This window comes from Lepidochelys kempii, chromosome 7 (genome assembly GCF_965140285.1).
Source record: "Lepidochelys kempii isolate rLepKem1 chromosome 7, rLepKem1.hap1, whole genome shotgun sequence".
NCBI classification, from domain to species: domain Eukaryota; kingdom Metazoa; phylum Chordata; order Testudines; family Cheloniidae; genus Lepidochelys; species Lepidochelys kempii.
In genome coordinates, this window is record NC_136386.1 from 121,235,442 (window position 1) to 121,261,014 (window position 25,573).

The 25,573-nt window shown below is 43.4% G+C and overlaps 1 protein-coding gene across 1 annotated transcript; it reads right to left on the reverse strand.

Moving 5' to 3' along the window:
• Positions 1 to 2,053: 2,053 nt before the first annotated feature.
• TAF5 (TATA-box binding protein associated factor 5) lies at positions 2,054 to 25,333 on the reverse strand. The gene is made up of 11 exons (XM_073354472.2): positions 24,774 to 25,333; positions 19,201 to 19,441; positions 17,468 to 17,783; positions 16,229 to 16,392; positions 14,484 to 14,619; positions 13,312 to 13,432; positions 9,680 to 9,809; positions 7,753 to 7,917; positions 6,770 to 6,947; positions 6,019 to 6,196; positions 2,054 to 3,949 (listed from the first exon to the last, which is right to left on the reverse strand). The coding sequence occupies exons 1-11, from the start codon at positions 25,288 to 25,290 to the stop codon at positions 3,732 to 3,734; spliced, it is 2,364 nt and encodes a 787-aa protein (XP_073210573.1). The 5' UTR covers positions 25,291 to 25,333; the 3' UTR covers positions 2,054 to 3,731.
• Between the last annotated feature and the right edge of the window lie 240 nt (positions 25,334 to 25,573).

Below are 25,573 nucleotides of genomic sequence, written 5' to 3' on the forward strand. Positions count from 1 at the left end.
GCTCAGTTCTTCTTTAAGGCCATTCTCCATTGGATTAGGGCCTCCCTTGTGGGGGTGGGTAGGTAGGTAACTGCCTAACCATGGAAACAGGAGAGCTACAGCAGGTGCTTGGCAGCTCTAAGGATGGCATCCAAAATCAGGAATCTACCAGGAGCCAAACTAAGGACTGCAACTCCATTTAAGAACTGCCCCTTCAGCATCATCCTGGGGGCTAAAGTAGACCTAGTGCCATTGCTCTCACCTCCAGCATCACTGATTGAGTGGATTGCTTTGTTTCCCCACCTCAGTCTCATATTAGTTGTGATTCATTTTCACTGTTGTTAACTCCAAGATTTCCAAAATCATAAGTTAACCAGAAATCTCATGGGAGCATTTTAAAACTCATGGTGTTTTAATCAAACATTTAAGATGTTTGGACTGTTTTGATAATTAACCTGTAGGGGGAACCTACCTTCCCCTTGATGGATGAGCATTTGAGGGTCAAAATTCAGTTTAAATGGACTCAAAAATGTAAGTCACCTCTCTTTCCCACCTTGGAGGAACATTTACCCTTTCCTAACCTCTGGGATGGGGGATGCTACCTTTCTCCATTTTCCCATTCACTATCTTCTCTCTCTACAATACTCAAACTCGATCTCCCATTTCCCTTCACTGCCATGCTCTGGCTGTACGTTCTTGGCTGCCTCATTAGTTCTCTCCTGTCCTTATCCTTTCCTCCCATGCTACCTCTACTCTTTCATGTTCCCCAGCCCTGCCCCTTGCTGCATTGTCATCAGGAGGGAATGAACCTGTGACACTGGTGCGAAACACCTGAGCCTCTTGCCTGAGCTAAGACTCAGTGGTTCAGAAATCTGCAAGTGTTATGTCCTCAGCCACCATTAGAGGGAGACAGAGCACCACAATTACAACTGCAAGGACTATCCCACCTTCAAATGTTTAACAAACCAAATTATAAAGATTTATGCCTTGCTGCTGTAAATACATAAATTATGCATAAGGCTTTTTCCAGCTAGGATAAAGGTGTAAAACTGAAATTTTTAGGCAAAGCTGCTTTTAAGATAAGTGAATAAAAAAAGTAAAAATTTTCAAAAAGTGAAAAGATGTTTCTCAACCATAATGAGAAAACGAATTATCTGACCACAACCCACCCCCCCCAAAATTTACCTAGAACACAGGATTAAGGAAAAAAAAATCAGGACAAGTGTTTTGCAAAAGTCAGGTGGGAAGGTAGCAGGGCTCATAGAATGGAAACTGGTTTCTATTCTTAATTATGAAGCAATTACAACTCCACAATGTGTGAATTCTAGAAATAATGGTAATGAGCCAAAATTTTGCCACCAAAACTCACATAGCTCACCTGTTGTGTGTGGAAGAGGTGTCACTTTTGGGGGGTGGGGGGAAGTAGGGGGGAGTCTCCTCTGCAGTATCCTCTTTGTCCGTTCCTTTTCAAGCTCTCCTAGTATTTTATAAAATGAGTGAAAAAAATATATTGGTAGAAAAACAAAATGGAAGAGTCTGGATATGGTAGTAGGGGAGTGGATTGGGGAGGAATGGGCTAAGTGGATTTTAGGGCTCTGTGGGATAGAAAGAGAAAGGGCAATTTGAAGAGGGGAAGTGAGAAAAGCTTATTAGAATTAAGAAGATCACGCTTTCGCTTCACACTCATCCACTCACCCATTTTCTCCAAACCTCTCCTCTCATTTCCACACATTTTGAATCCAAACCAATTTATTCTCTCTCCTCCCACCACTTTTTGCTTGTCAAGTAGGGACATTACAACCATATTGTACATAACTGATGTCAGAGAAAGGGTTAAGGTGGCTTTTTTTTTTTGAATGTGTAGGGAGAATTGTCTACCGTCTTAACTGTTGGGTTTCATGCACAATTTTCTCCTATTTGAAACTTATTAACTATTGCTCTTCATACTAAATTACCTATCTTCATTTCTCCTGGGAGGTTACTAGCATGTTTTTCTCAGGGTTGGACCTGCTTCTGTTGCAACAACATGAAAGAAATGAATGTCCTCCTGTAACATACAGTCCAATAAAATATGCACAGAATATTTTTAGTCTTTATTATAAAATATCAAAAGTATAAAACTGTACAAAATACAAAGGCAGAATGTGGCAGTGCTTTTTTTAGCTGTCAAAGTCGTAACTGCTTCCTGTTGCAGGTCAAGTGTTTCACATACCGTTTGATTTCACTGTATCTGTATGAAAGTCTGACTGCTCTTATCTAGCACTGAAAGGAAGTTTAAATTGAAGTACAAGTACTGTACCAACTCGGCCATTAAAAGAGGGACTCAAAGTTAATAACGTAGTTTCAAAGCTTTCTTCCCTAATAAGTGTTCTTCAAGGTGAACTCCCTACTGATTAAGTTTCTGCACTTTCTGTAAAGCTGCTGCTTTGGGGGGGAGGGGGGGTCCCCACTTGCTTTACCTTAGAAATGTCAAATCTTACCTTCCTTGTTTTTATTAGATTACTGTATATGGCCTATGAGCTCTAATTCCCTAAATGAAGTGATAAGGATGGTGAATAGATCTTTCCTCCCAGGTAACCTGCAAAAGATTTGAAAAATTGGGCCTGTGTCTTTTTGCTGCTTTAACTTTTATAAAAACACAAGAAGGGATTAAAAAACAAACATTCTGCTTGTGTTTTACCTTAGAAATACCAAGAATCTCAGGTCTGCTAGTTTTGCAGAAGGAGTTGCAGGTAGTATCGGTGATGTTTACTGGGAGAAGAGCACCTTAACAGAAGGGATGAAGGTTGAGTCTTTTAACAAAGGCTTCTTCTAATTGAATTTAAATAAATAAATATTAACTTTCAATAGTTTCAATCTCTTCTCTTCTCTCCTTAATTTTCTAGCTTCTGCAGATCCTGAATTTCTCAGACAAAGCAAGGGGATTAAAAAAAACAAAACTCTTCAGACTCCCTCTAAATATAAAAGGGCACAAGCCCAATGTTTTTCCTTTACCAATCACTTTTCAAACAGGTGATAAGAGTATTTCCTGTTATCTCAAAGTCCCTTCTTTCTTCTCCCCTTACAGGTGCTTAGTTTTTACTACTTTGGTACTTGCTTAGCCACCCTGGAAAATGCAGTGATGACAAAAGCTGCATTTCTAGGATATCAAACAAGCAAAGAAGTTTGAAAATCTTTCAGGCCATTATGTATCAAGGTAAAATCCAGGCCTCTACCACAAGTAGGGCATGGAAAAGGTAATGTTCTGGCCACAAATACTTGCTACTCAGCACAGGTTACGAGGAGTTCTCCTAAATTCATCTCTTCTGAAATTATTTGAATAGTTTTTGCCTGTCACAGACTGATTAAATGTTTCCCAACAGTAAACTAAGTGCTTTTAAAAAATTGTTCAAGAACATGTACTGGGACCCTTAACTTTCCAAAAATTGAAGTTTCAGCAGATCCCATTACCATTTCTCCTGATAAGGAAGAGAGAGCCATTTCCACAGTTATTTTTTATCAAAAAAAATCAAAAGCACCATAACAATTCCTTCCCTTAAAGCTGTGATGCCTTGTCAATTTCCAGCATTTTCAAATTGTGGCTAAATATGAAACAGTAACTGAAAAGACATTGCTTGGATTGTAGTTTACAGTTTCCCCCACCAACAGGCTAATGCTGTCCATTTGTATAAGATATTTCTCCATGTCTCAAATCCTGTAGTAATCCTGAGGTCTTTACTTCATTGCCTTGCACAGTCTTACAGCTTCATGGTTTATTGTGGACTATATGCTCCTGAAGCTAGTAGCAAGTTTCTGCGGGTAAAATGGATGTGTATGACTGGGGTTGATTTGGTCATGTATGTACCCAACAGCAAGTCCTGTGAGTTTTCAGGCAGGTTTATATGTCCAGTGGCTGTAGTAAAATCATCAGTTTCTAAGTCTTCAAATACTTTCACAGCATCCCACAGCCGGACTGTGTTATCCATTGAACCTAGGAAGAAAGTGGGGAGTTAGAAGAAACTTTGAATTGTATCAGTGCATAATTTAAAAGCAATACTTAAAGACTAAAAGTCAGCAATATTCTCTAGTATGTAATTACCAAAGCCATAGTTGCACCGATTGAATTGTAATGAAGTTATGGTGAAACAGCTGCAAGAAGAAAAGGAGTACTTGTGGCACCTTAGAGACTAACAAATTTATTTGAGCATAAGCTTTCGTGAGCTACAGCTCACTTCATCGGATGCATTCAGTGGAAAACACAGTGGGGAGATTTATATACACAGAGAACATGAAACAATGGGTGTTATCATACACACTGTAAGGAGAGGTTTCAGAGTAACAGCCGTGTTAGTCTGTATTCGCAAAAAGAAAAGGAGGACTTGTGGCACCTTAGAGACTAACCAATTTATTAGAGCAAAAGCTTATGCTCTAATAAATTGGTTAGTCTCTAAGGTGCCACAAGTCCTCCTTTTCTTTTTACTGTAAGGAGAGTAATCACTTAAGATGTCGCAATATTACAACAAAAAGACTTCAAAAACAGACTAACGAGAGACTGCTGAATTGGAATTAATTTGCAAACTGGATACAATTAACTTAGGTTTGAATAGAGACTGGGAGTGGTTGGGTCATTACACAAAGTAAAACTATTTCCCCATGTTTATTCCCCCCCCCCCCCCCACGTTCTTGTCAACTGCTGCAAATGGCCCACCTTGATTATCACTACAAAAGGTTTTCTTCCCTCCCACCCCCGCACTCTCATGCTGGCATTAGCTCATCTTAAGTGATCACTCTCCTTACAGTGTGTATGGTAACACCCATTGTTTCATGTTCTCTGTGTTATATAAATCTCCCCACTGTATTTTCCACTGAATGCATCTGATGAAGTGAGCTGTAGCTCATGAAAGATTATGCTCAAATAAATTTGTTAGTCTCTAAGGTGCCACAAGTACTCCTTTTCTTTTTGCGAATACAGACTAACACAGCTGCTACTCTGAAATCAGAGCTGCAAGGTACAGTAATAAAATTAGAGCTAGTAAGATAAGATTCACCTTGTTCCTGCCATTGCAGGATTGTTCATAACATTCAAAATGTAAGGCCCAATGTTGCAAACAAATTGACTTCAATAGGACTACTCACAATAGTAAAGTTTAGCACGTGCATAAGTATTTGCAAGATGGGGCCTTAACAGTCCGACACAAGCTTTCTGAGGGTAAAGCAGAAGGAACTACTTATCTTCAGATCTAGTTTTGGATGACTTTACAAATAGACTCTAGAGTGAGTTTCTTACTAGAGTCAAACTGGTAACACATTTCTAACTAATACAATTGTTTTCTGTATTTTTATCATATATAATTATTAGATCTAAAGAACTATGTTAAAAAGAACATTGTAATCTTAATGTTAAGTACTCAAATCCTATCCTCTCACCCTCCATGGACTTCTGGAGGGAGTGTGGACTAGAGAGCTCCTGCCCCTCTCCCCGATCCCAATTCCAACCTCCCCTTACTCCCCAAACTCCAGTTCCTTTTCCCATGTACTGCATCTTTTCCCCACCATCCCATTCCTCACCCTTGGTACCTGGCACCACAGTAACCTCCAGCAGTTGTGAGGAGCAATTGCAGGAAAAGTCCTGCTCAGCCCCTGCAGCCCCAGGATGGAGCATGCTCAGTTGCGATGGCATATGCAGTCTGGTTGGCACACAGAAGCTGTGGGGGATGGAACATGCTCAGTGCAGAGGGAATCTTTGGAGAATAATGCTCCTAAGCCTTTAAACACACATCTACTGAGCATGTACGAACTGAGATTTTACAGAGGCTTATAGCTTGGCAAAATTAGGTCAAATTTTCACAGGGATGGCAAAAGGCTCCGAGCTGCAGTAAGGAATCATACTTAGCTGCCTTACAAAGTTACTGATACTAAATTGTTAGCTTCATAACTGCAAAGTATTGGTCAGTAAGCGGTAGTTTGATCCTTCACAATGAGGACATCAGTCACACAAAAACATCATCATTCTAGTTCAGACTACTTTTTTCCAAATGAACAAAAGCCCGAGCTACATACCTGATGCTAAAATTTCCCCATCTCTACTGAATCTGAGTGCATAGACTGTATCAGTGTGCCCTTTCAACTCTCCCACCATCAAACCATGGCCAATATCCCACAGAAGCACTCTTCCATCTGTTGCTCCAGTAGCCAGGAATCGTCCATTAGGAGAAAATGCCAATGAATGAATTGGTCCCTGTAACAGCAAAATCCAGTTGGAGAGTCAAAAATTAGTTAGACAAATCTACTTGCATTCAAGAGAGTCAAGCTGTATTCATTTCAAACCTTAGGCCCCAAAATTAAACATAAGTGTTTAACATACAGTCACTGAGCCATTGGTCCTCTTTCTTTACAGCAGTCCTATTTAAATGGCTTGGAATCTGCCTACTTAAGAGACTGCCTCTCTTCTTGCGCCACATTATCATAATTGTGATCAGCAAAGGCAATTAAGCCGGATCCCACTTTACTTAAAAGTAGAGTGTTCTCTATGAGGAGGCCTAAGCTTTGAAACCTACTCCCCAGTTGATCCAAAATAGTCTGAAATTTGTTAATCTTCACAGTGTACTATTTACTTGTGCTGAATGGGAACAGATGATTGTGAAGGAGGGGAGTTTTATTTGTTGGGGGGGGGGGAGTTAGTCAAAGTATCTAGAGTAACAGAGACATATTTTTGTATATTTTATTAGAAATGTAAACGTAATATACCAACAGGGCACTGACCATGTACTGTTAGTGAAGCACTTTCATCTTGCCTTTGACACTCCTTTACCTTATGTCCAGTGAAGATTCTTACACAGTTCCCGTTCAGAACATCCCAGAGTCGTACAGTCCTGTCTGCTGAGCCCGTGGCAATATAGTTGGAGTTGGGGTGAAACCGGGTACATGTGACGTCAGCAAGATGGCCAGCAAATATCCGTAAAGGCTGATAGTGATCCGTAGCCCACAGGCTTAACAGAAGAGAATATTTATAAGACTAAAGAAAAAATGAGACTAGTGAAGCTTGAAATCTTGTATGTGGCGAGGGAGATATGTGCTTATTATGCAGGTGCCTCCAGTTGACCCATTTATGGAGTTAGCAAAAGAGAAGATAATCCTTCTCCAAAACAAAGCAAAAAGAAGTGCTCCACCTGTGGCCATCAAAAAAGCAAGTGAAGAGATGCAATAGTTTCCCCAAAATGAAGGGGCAGGGATGTGCATTTTCCTCTCTTAACCAGATGGTTGGAGAAAAGGGAACATTATCTCTTTAGGGATGCCCCAGCTAATGCTGGCTGTATAAAAAAGTGAAAAAGTAAGCACTTTAATTTTTACACAAAGTGTGATGAAACTCATTCCCAGTAACTGGATGCAGATAAGAAATACCAATTACCAGCATCAAGGGGTTACTTAAAAGTTGTGTATGGGGGTGGAGGGAATTTGTATGCAGGGATTTGTATTACTATAAAATCCAAACTGAAAGCCCATCCAGGCAGGGGCACTGGAGCCAGGGGGCCATGACCCCATCACTCTTCAAAGCATAGCCCTCCCATTTTTTACTTGCGGTAAGAGAGAGCAACTGGGGACGGGGGTGAAAAGGAGGCGGAGAGGAGTGAGTAGGGAGCGGGGTCTTGCAGGGAAGCAGCAGCATAGGAGCAGGGCCTTGGGGAGAACAGGTGGCAACAGGGGACGGGGCCACAATTTAGGCACCAGTGAGAGCCCCCACCACACACACACACTTTTAGCTTGCTTCTGCAGCTCTTGCATTCTGGTTCTTACCGAGCCACTCTGTCATGTCCACCTGATACAAAGTAATATCCATAGGGAGAGAACTGTGTATCCCACACTGGATAGTTGTGTCCTTTATATCCCACGAGGCAAGTGAACGTTTGAAGGCTCCACAATCTGACAGTGCCATCCTCTGAACAGGACAAGAGGTAGTTCCTGTTACAGAGCAGAAGAGGAGAAATACAATGTATGGAACTTTGTGCAGTATAGGCCCAATATTCTGACAAATAGTGTAAGACTACTCGTGTGTCTGTGATAAGTGTACCACCCATTGACTAGCTGTTGTGTGGCATTTGCTGAAGAATCTGAGCCCTCATTGGATTCAGAGACAACTGATAGACAGTGAGTTCTACTGGGACACTGCATGCAAAGAAAGGGACAATTAATTGTTGATTCTGTTAAATACTGTAAGACAAGTCTATGAGAAAGTGAGCATGTCTTTATTAGGGATCCTAGATATCAGTTTGAACCAAAAAAACTGCTGATAAACCACTTATAAATGGTCAAAAATCAGTTTTAAAAATACAACCCTGAACAAAATGACAACATTCCCTTACAGCAGGGGTAGCCAACCTGAGCCTGAGAAGGAGCCAGAATTTACCAATGTACATTGCCAAAGAGCCACAGTAATACGTCAGCAGCCCCCCCTCAGCTCCCCCCACCCCCCCGCTTCCAGCGCCTCCCACCCACCAGCAGCCCCTCCGATCAATGCCTCCTCCTCCCTCCCCACACCTCCCGATCAACTGTTTTGTGGCTTGCAGGAGGCTGGGGGGGGGGGGGGGGGGAGGAGCGAGGTCATGGCAGGCTCAGGGGAGGGCGCGGGAAGGAGTGGAGTGGGGCCAGGGCCTGTGGCATAGCCAGGGGTTGAGCAGTGAGCACCCCGGCCCATTGGAAAGTTGACACCTGTAGCTCCAGCCCTGGAGTCGGTGCCTGTACAAGGAGTCGCAGATTAACTTCTGAAGAGCCGCATGTGGCTGCGGAGCCACAGGTTGGCCACCCCTGTCTTATAGGGTCTTTCATTAGAATTCACATCACATTCAGGCAGTGGCAGCATGCAGAGCTAGGAGCTGACGGACGGACATGTTGCCTTCCGGGAGCCCCACCAAGGTAAGGGTGCTGCTTATCCTGTGCCCCAACCCCCAATCCACCACCGAAACTCCTCCTGCTGGGGGGAGGTGGGTGGGAAGGGTGGGTGTTAGCAGACTGCCCTCAGCAGTGGCTGGTGCGACTGGCCCAGGGGCTGCCTGAGCTCCTCCGGCAGCCCCGGAGCCAGCCACACCAGCCGACGCAGAAGTCACAGAATCCGTGACAATCTCGCAGCCTTAGTTATAGGCTATAGCATTTCCACTTCATACTCTGTGGTTTGCTTCTTGGCCAGGCTGCTTACCATGTTGCTGCTATGCATTTCAGTGTGTGTTTACATAACAAAAAGAGACTAAATGAGTGCTTTAAACCTGTTTCTGATAAACCACCACAGCAATCTTTATAATTGCACACTTTTAAAAATGTCTTCTATGCGAGACTACCTACTGCCATGCATTCCCATAACTAAAATAAATGCTGCCATAACATTTCTCCTCTTTACTATTTACATATTCAGCTAAGACAGCTTAAGGTCATCTTTCAGATAAGACTGTATAATTAGCTATCACAAGTCCTGAACCTGTAAGGTGCTGAGCACCCTCAACTCCCACTGACTTCAAGGGGAGTTAAAAATGCTCAGCACCCTGCAGCAGATGCATTGACTCTCATAAGATCAGACCTTCACACTCACATGCAATGGTACCATTATGAACTGCTTGTGCAAGTATGGTCCCGACTTAGAGAAAAAGCTGCATTCGGTACATGTTTATAGCAACTACCATTTCATTAGCACTTAAAAACTATCGTTCTAGGGAATTTTTAAAACTTATTTTACCTATCAGGACTGAAGCTGGTACCATAGACAGGTCCACTGTGACCATATAAAATCTTCAACTCGCTTGCTGTTTTCTCATCCATGATCCTCTCCAAGACATCATCTGATTCTTTGTCTATGAGACTGAGATCTGTAAAATGTCAGAGGTTCCCATTTACAACACACATGTATAATTAATCTACGCTGGCTGTCAACAGTTGAGCATGCTTACATTTATACAAAAATAAATGTATGATTTAAGCACAATATATTGTCCTTCTTGGTGTTCATTGCAAGTATGAAGTGGACAAAATATCCTTCTTAATATTTACATAAACAACTAATATTCAACACCAGCTACAAAACAGCAAGGATATTTAAGTTAGAGTCTAAAACCTACAGGCTACTCTAAGTTACATAGCGCACCAACATAGGCAATTTCTTGAGGACTGTTGTGTGTATGTATACAAGTGTGTGAAGGAAACAGTGATTAAAATGATTCAAGTGAGAACCTTTAAGGTTACGGCTTTGAAGGATCTGAAGAAGGACCATAGGTCCTTCACCTCTGAATTTGTGATATGCTACCCTATATAACAGTTGAAAAAAAATGTGGTAGATGTACATTCATGTTCAGAACCTGACCATGCAAATATATTTTTGGATGGGGGTATTATACTATAAGCACACATTTTCAGAAGACATTTTAGAATTGTTTGGAGCCTTATTTCCAGATAACAATTCTGTTTTGTACACTTCACCAAGAGCATCTAAAATTAGTTTAATCCTCAGAAAAGCCATTTCTGATCTATCCACAATTCAGTCTCTAATTATCTTGAAAGACCGATATCCTGTTTAAGAGTCCAGATTTCTACATCTCTCCCTAAAAAGCTTTAAACTACTTGCCACACACCCATGTTTTTAGATTTCAATAACCTTTTATTGACAGCTACACAAGTAGTTAACTTTCAGTCTATAAGTTACCGACTGAGACCTCAGTCTTCCATCACTTAAGCAACATGGATAAGAAATCTTCCTTTGGTACTCTGTGCCTCTATAAAACTATCAACACCGCAATCTGACCAGATCAAGCCTTCTGGAAAACACAGAATCTGATTGTTCATAGTAGTTACAAGTTATCCAAATTTAGTGTACGATTCATATAAATGTAGAGCTGGAAGGGACCTCACGAAGTCATCTAATCCATCCCTACACTCTAAATCAGGATTAAGTATACCTGACTGGTGTTTGACTAACCTGTTCTTAAAAGCCTCCAAATGACAGGGACCCCACAACCTCCCTACATAACCAGTTCCAGTGCTTAACTATCCTTATAGTTAGGAAAAACTTTAATATCTAACTTAAGTCTCCCTTACTGCAAATTAAGCCAATTATTTCTTGTCCTAACCTGAGTGTATATGGAGAATAACTGATCACTGTCCTCTTTATAATAACCTTTTATGTATCTGAAGCCTATCATGTCCTTTCCCGTCACCTTTTCTCTAAACTAAACACACAATTCTTTCAACCTTTCTTCATCAGTCAGGTTTTCTAATCCTCTTATTTTCGTTGCTCTCTTCTGGACTATCTCCAATTTGTTCATATCTTTCTTAGGTGTGTAGTATATACTATGTGGAATGTATATTTTAGATGTTGACACACGTGAAAAGATGCCTGCTTGTCTAGCAAGGTAAGAGAACAGCCAGGTAAAAAGCTGAGAGAGCAACCTGATCAGGTAAACAACTGAATTAGCAAACTAATCTTAGTGCTAGGCAGCAAAAGTGTTTATATAATATATAATGAATAACTTTGTAACAATGTATTTAAGGTGAGCACCTGAATGTGGGTGTGTACTTGCATTTAACCCTATGCTGTGCCCAGTTTCAATGGACTGATCACTCACTGAAGCAGCAAATAAACGACATACTTCTTCAGCTCAAGAGTCTGTCTGTGAACCTGTGCATCCCGGGTAGCGGAGAAAGAACTGGTCAACAAGGTAGTACCTAAAACTGGCCACAATACTCCAGCTGAAGCCTCACCAGTGCCAAGTAGAATTGAACAATAACCTCCCATGCCTTACCCACCACACTTGTTAAAACATACCAAAATGACAATTGTCTTTTTTGCAGCAGCATGACATTGTTGAGTCGTATTCAATTTGTGGTTCACTATAACCTCTAGATCCCTTTCTGCAGTTCCATTGTCTAGTCAGTTATTCCCCATTTTGCATGTGTGCAGCTGATTTTTCCCTCTTAAGTGTAGTACTTTGCATGTCTTTATTGAATTTCATCTTTTAATTTCAGACCAATTCTCCAAGATCATTTTGAATTCTAATCCTCTCCTCCAAAGTGCTTGCATTTACTATCAAAAAGGCAGAAATAAAGGGGAATGGAAACCACTGGTTGAACCCCCTTAAAGATTATTCAAACTTTTTCCACCGGGTGGAACATATGAGTGCTGCCTCTGCCAGGAGACCCTGTGAAAGCGACTCTGACACAGGGCTGAGCACTATGGAATAACTCCTTGCCACAAACATTGGCTTGCACGGGGAGGAAGAATTAGGGTCTGTTTGGTATCATCTGCAAATTTTACATCTGTATTCTACTCCACCCTCCAAGTCGTTAATGAAAAAAATCAGGGTTGTCAAACAATTTAGAAAATTAATCGCGAGATTAAAAAAATTATTCACGATTAATCAAAGTTTTAATCGCACTGTTAAATAATATTAGAATACCATTTATTTTAGTGGGGGAGTTTTCTATATTTTCAAATATAGGCTTAGGGCTGGGGGTGCGTGAGGCTCCAGCCCTCTGCCCCCGGAGCTGTATGCCAGGGCTGCTTCAGTACCCCACTGCCGATGCCTCCCACACCCCCCCAGGTTTAACAATTAACACGTTAAAAATATTAACGCATTAATTTTGCTGTCAGTTAATCACAGGCATTAATTGCGATTGACAGACCTAGAAAATATTGACTAGTACTGGACCCATGACAGACCCTTGTGGACCTTACTTGATATGTCCTCTCAATTTAACAGTGAACCACTGATAACTACTCTGAGTACTGTTTTTCAGCCACTTGTGTACTCACTTTGCAGTAATTTCATCTAGACCATATTTCCTTAGATTGCTTATGAAAAGGTCTTGTGGGACTGTCAAAAGCTTTATTAAACTCAAGCTCTCTCATGTCTACTGCCTTCCTCATCCACTAGACTGGTAAACCTGGTAAAGGAAGACTTTAGGCTGGTTTGGCATGATTTGTTCTTGAAAAAGCCATGTTGGCTTTTACTTATCACCTTATTATTCAGCAAGGTATGAAAGCATGTGCTTAAGTATCCTACTGAATCAGGGCCATAAACGAAGCTATATTCCCTCCTCTCAGCTTCCAAGTGCATCTTATCTACTCTGTGTACACTAGTTCTGTGTAAACTCTTTGGGAAAGAAGTGTCTGGATTTTGTGTCTTGTATATATCAAGCACAGTCTGCATTTAAATAATATATACACACACGTTATCCTCTTTAAAAGCTGAAGTCAACCTGACCACTTCCAACAATTTAAGAAAGCTATTGTGATATTAGCATTTCTCTCTGCACAAAACTGACATAAAACTATGAGAATTAATACTTAAGATAAACATATCTTATTGTCTTCATTACCTGCTGCTGATTTCACGCTGCGTAGCTTTTTTGGTGTCACAGACCATACTCTTACAGTGGAGTCAGCAAAGCCTCCTACAATCATGCTAGAGTCATCAGTGACATCCACTGCAGTAAGACCCTGTACACAAAACAGTCACTTTATTTTAAGTTTTGATGGGGAGAGGAGACGTATAACAAAGTTCAGGCACTAGACAATCCTGCCATTAATATTAAGAGTATAAACTACCTTAGTTCTGCATAAGCTATGGGAATTATTCCAAGACAGACTGGACAAAAATACATGTATATGAAACAATAACTACAGCTAATATTGTTAGGCCATTTAAAATAAAGATATTTTATAAAAAGACCCATTTAATAAGCCACAGCAATGTTGTTCCCCAGCACTATAGTATACAGTGTATGCAGAATTCATGATCACTCACTGTTGTAAGAAAACCCCACACCCCACCTAAAAAGTGAAAGGGAAGAGAGAAGGAATGCAGAAATGCCTAACCAAAAGGAGTGCAGTATTAAGATAGTCTAAAGAAACCTTTAAACAGAGCTTCCCTTTTCATAGCGTTTTAAGTCTAAAACTTTCAATTGCATTACACTTTATTGAAAAAAGAAAAGCAGTACTTGTGGCACCTCAGAGACTAACACGGCTGCTACTCTGAAATCTGTCATTATGCAAGGCCCTGAATTTAGCCGTATGGAGTGGAAATTTTTTTAAATTTGTTAGTCTCTAAGGTGCCACAAGTCCTCCTTTTCTTTTTGTGAATACAGACTAACACGGCTGCTACTCTGAAAACTGACTTTATTGAAAATTAGCTACAAAATTCCTTGTTTCAACTAGTAATTTTCTGCTATAACATGAGCACATTTCCCCTCAGTAATTCTGATCAAATCTATTCAAAAGACTTCTCAGCAAGGTCAGTGTAAGATATACAAGTTTGCCCCAGGCATGTAAGTGCTTCAAGTTTATGGTCTCAATATTAACTGAGAAGAATCTTTACCAGACAGCAAAGTAACTACTTAATATTTGATTCAGCCACAGTATCAAACTCTGGGTCTGAATTCTCTCTGCAGAACCACATTATGGCTTCCTTTTTCCTTACCTCAGATATTTTGTGGTTTCTGCCACCACTTTCCCCTCCCTTTTTCATACTACCCCAGTTACCCCTGCTGACCTGGTAGGCATTAAGGAATGTGTAGAAACAGATGGAAGGCAAACATTCTGGAGCAAGACGCACACGTTTTGTGGCTTCCTTCATATTCATTATTTTATCCAGCTTGTCAGAGTCTTTCAGTTCAGGAAGAGGAATTCTATAAGAAGAATGCATCTTATGAAGCAGAAATGCCTTAATATTGTGAATTAAATATGGTAGATGGAACCCTCCCCTCAAAGGACAGCAAAGCCCAGGCACCTCAGTGTCAGACTGGATGACAGGAGGAATTTAACAATAAAAAAGGAGGTCTGGAGAAACTAACTAATGAGAAAAGATTAAAAGAATTAAATACTTGTAATTTAAAGAGAACTATAAGATGGGGAGGTATCAGTTGGAAGAGACAGAGGAGAATAATCAATACACCCAGGTCTATCACAGGATAACTATGAGTCACCAATGTGATGCAGACATGAAAAAGGCTAATGTAATTCTAGGATGCATCAGGTGAGGTATTGCCAGTAGGGATTGGAAAGCGTTACATCGTAACACACGTCACTGATGAGACCTCATCTGGAATACTTTATACAGTTCTGGTCTCCCATGTTTAATAAAGATGAATTCAAAGTGGAACAGGTGCAGAGAAGGGCTACTAGGATGATCTGAGGAATGGAAAACCTACTTTACAAGAAGAAAGTTAACATCTTGGCTTGTTTAGCCTAACAAAACAAAGGGTGGGGGGGAGGGGCAGAAGATATGATTGCTCTTTATAAATACATCAGAGGAATAAACACCAGGGAGGGAGAGGAATTATTTAAGGTAAGGGCCATTGATGACACATGAACAAATGAATATAAACTGGCCATCAATAAATGTAGGTTTGAAATTAGACAGATTTCTAACTACGAGAGGAGTGAAGTTCTGGAACAGCCTTCCAACAGTAGTGGTGGGGGGGGGGAGAAACCTAACTTGTTTTAAGACTGAGCTTGATAAGTTTATGGAGGGTATGGTATGAAACTGCCTACAATGGCCTATGGCCCATCCCCAACTTCTATTAGCAAACATCTCCAATGCCAGGAGAGAGGCATGAGATGCGGCGGGCTCTGCGTTACTAGAGAATGCTTGCTCGTGTGTGTGGCTGGCAGGTCTCACCCACATGTTCAGGGTCTAACTGATCACCATATTTGGGGTTGGGAAGGAATTTTCCCCCAGGTAATTTTGGCAGAGACCCGGGGGATTTTCACCTACCTCTCAGTGTGGGACACTTGCTGATTTGAACTAGAGTAAATGGTGGATTCTCTGTAATTTGAAGTCTTTAACTCAAGATTTGAGGACTTCAGTAACTTAGCCAGATGTTATGGGCCTACTACAGTGGGTGGGTCAGGTTCTGTGGCCTGCAACATGCAGAAGGTCAGACTAGATGATCATGACAATCTATCAGTCGATGAGTAAAGTGAGGGAGGGGATCTGATAACTATGAATACTTGAAGGATCTAAACACGGAGGTTGAGATATTGCTTAGAGTGATCTGAAGAGGCTACTGGGTAACGGGATGAAGCTTTAATAAGGAAAATTTAGTAAGAAAGTCTAGAAAACTTTGCAATGGTGAGGTCTTTTGGGCTGTGGAATAAACCTCCCAAGGGAAATGATGGAAGCCTCATTGCTAGGCCCTAGACTGAACAAAGCACTAGAGACAGTATAGGAAGCAATTGAGAATTGGTAGGGAATAGACTAGATTTATCAAGTATTCATGCCAATTTCTAGGTTACCTGGTTTGTGGAGGAGCATTAGGGTCTTGCTTTTTACTTTTTGATCCCATGCTCTCTCTTTTAGGTTTTTTCTTCTTTGGTTTTCCTTCCTCATTCTCCCCCTCTTCATCTTCATCATCCAAAGGCACCTCAATCTCTGGTTCTTTTAATAAGCCAAAGAAAACCTGCAACCCAAGAGCTGAGTTACTCATGTAACAAAAAAAACCTTTGCATTATTTTTCTCAATGAAAAATAATCCTTAAATGGAACGAGCTTAAGTAGCAGCAAATTAATGAACAATATCTAGGCTCTTTGAATCTAAGGTATTAACAAGATGGAACTTCACTACCGGTTAGTCTAACCGGTTTGTGACCCTGTACATGCTACGTTTCACTATCATACTACTGGGCAACTGATCCTGAGAGATGCTGAGCACCCTAAATTCCCTTTCATTACCTCTTTGCATTTCTCTGAAAGCAGACTATCTATAGTCTAGGTTACACTTAACACCCATATAGCTCTTGATATTTTCAAAACACTGTACAAACAATTAATCCTCACACTAACTACTGGTGGCAAGCATTATCTCCATTGTACAGGTGAGGAAGTTAAAAATCAAGTATTGCTTAAAGTATTTTTTCCACACAATGCAGTCAACCTGTGGAACTCCTTGTCAGATGATGTTGAAGGCCAAGACGATAACAGGGTTCAAAAAAGAACTAGATAAGTTCATGGAGGATAGGTCCATCAATGGCTATTAGCAGGCATGGGCAGGGATGGTGTCCCTAGCCTGTGTGCCAGAAGCTGGAAATGGGCGACAGGAGATGTATCACTTGATGATTACCTGTTCTGTTCATTCCCCCTGTGGCACCTGCATTGGCCACTGTTGGAAGACAGGATACTGGGCTAGATGGACCTTTGGTCTGACCCAGTATGGCCGTTATATTCTTAAAGCCAGACATGTAACCAAAGGCAAAGCCAGTATAAGAATTCAGGAGCTAGCCCTGTGTTCAGTCCACTAAACAAGGTTGTCTCTTCCAATGGTCTGATGAGAGACCAGCTACTAAAGGGTGATTATCAATCTCTTTCCCTCTGCTTCAAAGCGAAGTTCACCATCCTCTGCCATTACCATCCTGGATGTGCTGCCAAGACTCAGAATCCAAGAGTTCTATTTATATTAAGGCAATGGTTATATCACCTTCAAAATACTCTACATGCGGCAACTGATTATTAATAGGCATAACAGGATTTGCCTCATACCTTTGCTTTATTAGCCTCCCGTTTAGCCTCCCCTGCCAAGCTTCCCACCATAGCATCTATCTGTTGTTTACTGCGAGGCATTCCATCAAAGATATCAATGTACAGATGCTCCTGAACAATGTTCCAGATTTGATTGTTCTGTTTTTCCTGAAGGTGTCTCTTCAAGAGTTGATAAGAGTCACGAGAAATGCGCAGCACAAACTTGCTTGTTCGGAAATCCAGCATGGTCTCATTCCCTTTCATGTGCTCCTTTTTGGTTAAACTAGATAATACACGCAGGTCATCTTGGTAATAACACTCTTGATCCCCATGAAACCTATTAAAGAGACATTAAAACCATATGAAGGATGGTTTATTACAACAATACAATCTCCCAAATACCCACAAATTGTATACTGCTCAGTAGTACATCTTAATAGCAAGTAATAATATACCTCTATATAGCAACTCATCATTAAGCATCCCAAAGCACTTTACAAATATATAGGATAATTTCACAGCTGAAGTGAAATTACCTCTGGAATGGAATGTTGCAGCCTTTTATAGCACACAGTAACAGCACCCAGCAGTTCACAACAGGAAGTGAAGAATACATTTCTAATGAAACTGCAGTGAGAGTTTCAAATAGACAAAATGTTACCACCCAGGTCACTGGGACTAACACTACTACTCTGAGTAAAAGTGCTTTAGGGATCTTTAATGGCCACAAATGATCAGCATCTCTATTGTACGCTAAACAACTAATTGGTTGTATTTAAAGCAGATTCACATTTTCAATGTAGTTTTCATACCAGACCGCTAAATTTTAGAAAAATATGCACATTTTACATTTTCCAATTGCACATTTATCAAATCAACATGATTCAATGCCTACAAAGTTAACCTAAAGATACAGATTACTACTATGCTTTATATATTTACTGAGAGCACATTATAACATTTGCGGCTGGGAATACTGCAATTAAGTTTGCAAAGCAATTTTTATTGATAATTATTGGGAGTGGGGGGAAGAAGAATACCCCTTGGGCTGAAATATTTCAGGCTTGATCTAAAGCCAAAGATGAGTTATAGTGGAGTGGAGCAGGTAAGGGACAAATTCAATCATTTTTCAGACCTTAAAGAGAAATTTAAGAACTTTTGGAAACTTATAAAAACCATATTATTAAAATACCAAACTCTGCATGTGACTAGTTTTCAATGAGGAGTTGCTGTGTAATTTATCATTTGAAAAAATATTTATGTTATAGGTTAAGCAAATTATTTTTATATATATAAAACAAGACATCTGACTACATTTTAAGTCGCTTGCAACACTAGTTATATTAGTGCAAGTATTTATCATACATCCACTACTATAGCATCTGGACATGCTTTAGTCGAATGGTACCCAAAACAGGAAGCATATATTTTATGACCCTCCATCAGCAAACTCCCGGTTCCTGGAGAGGATGCATGACCACTGCTAGCCCACTATAAAGATGATCCAAAAACTGTATAACTCTGTAGTGTAAAAGAGATGTTTTGTGCATCTATGCTGTATCTTGGATTAAAACATAAGGAGATGTACAACAGTTTGCAACATTACATAGCACCACAACTACAGATTCTTTTTTTCTCTTCAATTTCCTTTTCATCTTTAAAAAGATAAATTAAAAAACCTGTGCTAACAGATTTAACCACACAAAAGTGATGACATAAGAAAGGATGCAAACACATGAAGGTAAACACATTACTTTTCAAAGAAAGACTTTGCTTCATTCTCATGCTGGTTGTAGACCAATTCCAAATACATATGCACAAAGAGAGGATAAAACAACTGGGATAATTCAGCCCGATGACAGTCTAGGGCACACTCAATGAAGTGCTTCAGTCCACTGTAGTATTCCTCGTACAGCGCTGGGTCCCCCTGCTGTTTGTAGGCAGACAACACTGCACTCACATCTGGCTGGTCTTCTACAGGAACACCTCCTCCAACTGCAAAAGTGTCAAGATACACAAGAGAGTTTATGTCTGTATATATGAAAGAGAATGCATGCAAATATATGATGGCTGACGCTTGCCCTGTAATTGTAATGCACATTGAGAGCTCAGAATGAAATGGGTTGTGTAAGTACCGTATGCCCATTTACACATATTTTCCAGAAAACTGGTTATCAACGTTCAAGTCATGGGAGTTCACGAAGGCCTTGGCTACACTTGCGAGTTACAGCGCAATAAAGCAGCCCCGGGCGCCCTAGCTCACTCCCCGTCCACACCGGTAAGGCACGTAGAGCGCTCTGACTCCACGGCTACAGTGCTGCTAGTACTCCAACTCAGCGAGAGGAATAATGTTTGCTGCGCCCCTGCTGGAGCGCCACGGCGCCAGCGTGGACGCCCTGGTCCTATATTGCACTCGGATCGGCCTCCAGAAGTGTCCAGTGTCAGACCCGCCCTTTAAATTCTCTGGGAATTTTGAAAATCCCCTTCCCGTTCGCTCAGCCAGGCTTGGAGTGCTCTCAGTGAATCTTTCCAAGTAACCATGCCTCCACACACCAGGCGACCCCCAGTATGGCGCAATGGCGAGTTGCTGGACCTCATCAGTGTTTGGGGGGAGAAAGCTGTCCCGTCCCAGCTGTGCTCCAGCCGTAGGAATTATGATACCTTCAGGCAGGTATCAAGGGACATGATGGAAAGGGGCCATGAGCGGGACGCTCTGCAGTGCAGGGTTAAAGTGAAGGAGCCGTAGAGTGCCTACCACAAAGCCCTCAAGGCAAACCGCCGCTCCAGTGCTGCCCCCGCGACCTGCTGTTTCTATAAAGAGCTGGACACCATACTTGGGGGTGACCCCACCTCCACTCCGAGCACTACCATGGACACTTCAGAGCCCAGTGCAACAAGGCACGAGGAGGAGGAACAAAGCGGGAGCAAGGGTGCTGAGGCAGAGGAAGACACCCTGGAATCCCTAGATGCATGCGGCCAGGAGCTGTTCTCAAGCCAGGAGGAAGGTAGCCAGTCACGGTGGCCGGTGCTTGGGGAAGGACAAACGCCAGAGGAGGTTCCTGGTAAGCGGCTTTTATTTTGGGAAGGAAGTTATTTGGTGCAGGCACTTGGGGCGAGGAGGGGTACGGCTGCATGCATGCCTAGATGCGGAATCGGGCATTGATGTGCTCTCTCACATCGCAGTAATCGGCCACAGTGGGACGGGTAAATTATGCTATTGTGTAGACTGTGCTTGCCCTTAAGTACGTGGGACTCATTGCTCTGTCTGGTGTGAACAATGCTGTCTCCGTTAAGTGTTGCGTTTTGTCTTTACAGATGCAACCTTGAGATCTCAGCCGTCCATGTTAACACCGGCCAAAAGACTCCAAAGTATCAGAAAGAGGCCACGCAGAAGCAAGGAAGACATGTTGCATGAAGTAATGCAGCATTCAAGTAATGAAAATCAAAAAGTGCAGAGTGAAAGGAGTATCCGCCAGCAGAATGCAGATCACCGGCACCAAAGCAAGGAGTGGCTGATAAGCATCATGGAGCGCCAAGCGGACTCTATCCAGGCGCTCGTAGCCATGCAGGCGGAGCACTACCCCACCCCCAGCCCTTGTCCCAAAACTCTTTCCCTTGTGCCCCCATGTCACCTCCAACCCACTTTCCTCAACATCCAGGTTCTTACCGCCACCAGCTGCTTCCAACACCTGTAGCTTCACCACCCAGCCCTGAAAACTATGACCCTTACTCTCTGCACTCAACCCCCATCACCATGCAGTATAGCCATCCTGAAGTGCAGCACTTATTGCACAGCACTCCAGCCAGGACATACACAAATCTGTGATTGTACCGTTCCCCATCCCACCCCCTTGCCCTTTCTGTTTCCCAAGCAGTTGTGTTTCTTTTCAATATATGGATTTTTTTGGCTTTGAAAACATTCTTTATTATTGCATAAAGTAAAAGATACCTTAGTCCAGGAAAGAAACAGGCACTGCAAGTCAGCATAGCACAAACAGATTCCTACCAACACTGAAACCTCTGCACTTCACTCCTGTGCAGGGCACCAGACATTACTGATGGCTTTCAGCCTCACATTGCTCCCTCAAGGCATCCCTAATCCTTGCAGCCCCATGCTGGGTCCCTCTAACAGGCCTGCTCTCTGGCTGTTCAAATTCAGCCTCCAGGTGTTGAACCTCCAAGTTCCATGCCTGAGTGAATCGTTCACCCTCCTCTTCACAAATGCTATGGAGGGTACAGCACGCGGATATAACTGTGAGGATGCTGTTATCATCCAGGTCCAGCTTCTCATACAGAGCGCGTCAGTGGCCCTTTAAACGGCCAAAAGCACACTCTACAGTCATTCTACACCGGCTCAGCCTGTTGTTGAACTGCTCCTTGCTGCTGTCAAGGCTCCCTGTGTAGGGTTTCATGAGCCATGGTATTAAAGGGTAAGCGGGGTCTCCAAGGATCACAATGGGCATTTCGCAAAAAGAAAAGGAGTACTTGTGGCACCTTAGAGACTAACCAATTCGGTGATCTTCTGGTCTGGGAAAAAAGTCCCAGCTTGCAGCTTCCTGAACAGGCCAGAGTTCCGAAAGATGCTTGCGTCATGCACCTTTCTGGGCCAGCCTGTGTTAATGTCTGTGAAACACCCACGGTGATCCACAAGTGCCTGGAGAACCAGAGAGAAAAAGCCCTTCCGATTAACATACTCAGAGGCTAGGTGGGCTGGTGCCAGAATTGGAATATGCGTGCCACTTATTGCCCCTCCGCAGTTAGGGAAACCCATTTGTGCAAAGCCATCCACAATGTCCTGCACGTTACCCAGAGTCACGGTTCTTCTGAGCAGGATGCGATTAATGGCCCTGCAAAATTGCATCAACACGATTCCAACGGTCGACTTTCCCACTCCAAACTGGTTACCGACCAATCAGTAGCTGTCTGGAGTTGCCAGCTTCCAGACTGACTAGCCACCCGCTTCTCCACCGTCAGGGAAGCTCTCAATCTCGTGTCCTAGCGCCGCAGGGTGGGGGCGAGCTCCTCACACAGTCCCATGAAAGTGGCTTTTCTCATCCAAGAGTTCTGCAGCCACTGCTCGTCATCCCAGACTTGCATGACGATGTGATCCCACCACTCAGTACTTGTTTCCCAAGCCCAAAAGCGGCATTCCACGGCGGCAAGCATGTCCATGAATGTCACAAGCAAACTCGTGTCGTATGCATTACTCGAGTGGATATCATCATCGGAGCCCTCACTGCCACTTTGGATCCTAAGGAATAGCTCGACTGCCAAATGTGACACGCTGGCGAGACTCGTCAGCATACTCCTCAGCAGTTTGGGCTCCATTCCCGCAGACTGAAAGAGAAGACAGGGCGCACAGTACAAAAAAAGTTGAAAGATGGCGCCAAATGCGGACAGAAGCGCAGAGAATGCTGGGATGCGAACCAATGCATCACGGGGTGTTGGGACAGGACCCAGAATGCCCTGCACCCTCTACCCCCTTCCCACAAGCCACAGCGTCAGAATGGTAAGAGGTGCTCTGTGGGATAGCTGCCCATAATGCATCGCTCCCAACGCTGCTGCAAGTGCCGCAAATGTGGCCACGCCAGTGCGCTGTCAGCGTGGACAGACTGCAGCACTTTCCCTACTGCGCTCTACGAAGGCGGGTTTAACTCACAGCGCTCTACATCTGCAAGTGTAGCATTGCCCTAAATTTAAATCTGAGATGGAAGATATCACATGAATTATAAACTCAATGTTCAATTCTTCCTATCAACTTCCGCTATATTTTTTGTGCTTCATCTGCTACCAGCTTCCATTTAAGTTAGTTTTTTCATAAACAACTTTAGGGCCTAATTCTACTAAAAATATGTTTCGATGGAAAAAACCATTAATAATAGAAAAATGTTTTCTTCAGTGGTGTTACTGAAATCATTTAGACAAGATAAAGTATTCTCCCTGTTTTGTAAAAGAAAAAACACTGCACAGCTAAAATCCTCTTTCCTTCACTGTGTGTGTCATACTATGTCCAATATTGCTGTGTACAGCTCCTCTTTCTACACTGGACCACCACTCAATCCAGAGTCCTGTTCAAGGTCTTTGTTGTGATAACCAAAGTCCTCCAGGAGATTGGCCAATGCTACCCAACAGATCTATTCTCCCTCCATATCCAGGACCTCCCATGACACCTGAAACCTTTCAGGGAATAGGGAGAGATTCATCGATGTAGGAGACCGAACTTTCACAGTACCAGGGCAATGGAACTCACTCCCACAAGAGCTGAATAGTGACTATAGATCTAACCACTTTCAGAAATAAACGTCAAACTAATGTCTCTGATTTAAGTTATTGAATAACTTAAGTCAATAAAAAATTAACTCAAGTTACAGCCAAATAAACTTAATCCACAATCTGAGCATCCACACACAGGCATGCATCAAAATAACAATAGATGAATTGCAACCAACCTAGATTTTGTTTCTAGTTACCATATACACAAGCTCTGGGAACTGGACAGTTCACGCAGGCCACTGAATAACCTTCTGCTAGCAATGACTTTTGTTCACTTACCAGTGACCACATACATCGTGCATGACTACTTTTTAAACTCTACTGTTCAGGACAGTCATCCTATCAAAACATTTGCATCACTGCATCTTTTAAGTTCTTATCATCACAGTACCTGAACACCTTCAGACTGTAACATCACCACCACTACACAACCCATATGTTGGCGCTAAAAATCTCAGGTTTCAGAGTAACAGCCGTGTTAGTCTGTATTCGCAAAAAGAAAAGGAGTACTTGTGGCACCTTAGAGACTAACCAATTTATTTGGGTGCTTTTAATATTCTGTAAAGCTAGCACACAAGAGCTCGGATAAGAAAATCAGCTTTATCCCATGAATATCTCGATAGGTGGTAACCCTGCCTAGAAGTAAAAGCACATAAAACCCACTCTGTCTATCAGGTACCCGTTTCTCACTAAAAACAATTAGAAGTCCTCGTGGCATCTTAGCGTCTCAAAGATTTTGTCAGTCTCTAAGGTGCCACAAGGACTCCTCGTTGTTTTTGCCGATACAAACTAAGAGGGCTGCCCCTCTGAAACCCGTTTCTCACTAGGAATTCTCCCCATTCCAGCCGCTGCGTCCCAATCCAGATGCCCCCTCTAACTGCAGAAGATGCCCTCACCCGTAGCAACCTGTCCAGGGCGATAAGGCAAACCGATGAGGGGTGACCCCTCCTGTACGTGGTACGCTCAAGGAGGGTGATGCCGCCATCCTGGCAGCCCCATCTGAGGCTCCCTCGGTCACTCGCTCTTCACCCGCCTCCTCCTCCGGGGCTCTCACCTTTCCCTGGCGGTACCGCGACGACAGCGGCGGCGGCGCCGGGGGCTGCAGCGGCACCAACAGCGACGCTCCCTCCGGCCGCTCCAGAGGCGGCGGCGGCGGCGACCCGGCTCAGCAGCGCCTCGCCCCCGGCAGCGTCTGTCTCCCCACCAGGGGTCCCCTGGGCGCCGGGTCCCGAGGGGCTGAGGGCAGCCGCGGCCACCTCCTCCCCCAGCAGCCGGGCCTCCCGGCGCAGGATGTCCTCGGACTCGTGGAGGTTGTTGCGGCGCAGGAACTGGAGCACGGCCAGGAGGGTCTGCCGGTCCGTGGGGGCGGGGGAGGCGGCCGGACCCGGGGGGGCCGGCTTGGGGGGAGCGGCCTCCCCTCCGCTCCCCGGGGTCCCCGCCGCCTCCCCCTCCGCCGGCGCCGTGGTGGGGGGAGCGGCGGGCGAGGGAACCGGAGGGGGCTGCGGCGGGACACCCCCCTCCGGGTCCGGCTTCACCACCACTTCAGCCGGCTCCTCAGGTAGAGCCGCCATCTTGCGCAAGGTCCCCCCATGAACCGGCAGCGGGCCGCCGTCAAGCGCCGACGCGTGTGCGACACTGACGGCAAAAGGGCGGGAGCCCGGCGCCTTTTGCGACAGGTCGGGTATGGATTTACGGCAGCGGGGTGTCCTGCTCTGCCAGTGCTCTATAGGAAGAGTTGTCCAGCGAGTCTTTAAGCCTGGATCCTGCCTATTGTTCCATGACAGCAGCCCCTTGCCCCTGTGGGGAGCCTGAATGACTTAATTTGACCAGCCTGAGAAACTTTCAGGATCAGGA

Excerpts from the sequence above, each read along its gene's own strand:
- TAF5 (XM_073354472.2), bottom strand. The coding sequence starts at position 25,290 with ATGGCGGCTCTACCTGAGGAGCCGGCTGAAGTGGTGGTGAAGCCGGAC. Across the intron at positions 17,784-19,200 it reads GCAAAGTCTTTCTTTGAAAA|GTTTCATGGGGATCAAGAGT; the intron begins GTAATGTGTTTA and ends TCTCTTTAATAG. Across the intron at positions 3,950-6,018 it reads TGGGGAAATTTTAGCATCAG|GTTCAATGGATAACACAGTC; the intron begins GTATGTAGCTCG and ends CTTTCTTCCTAG.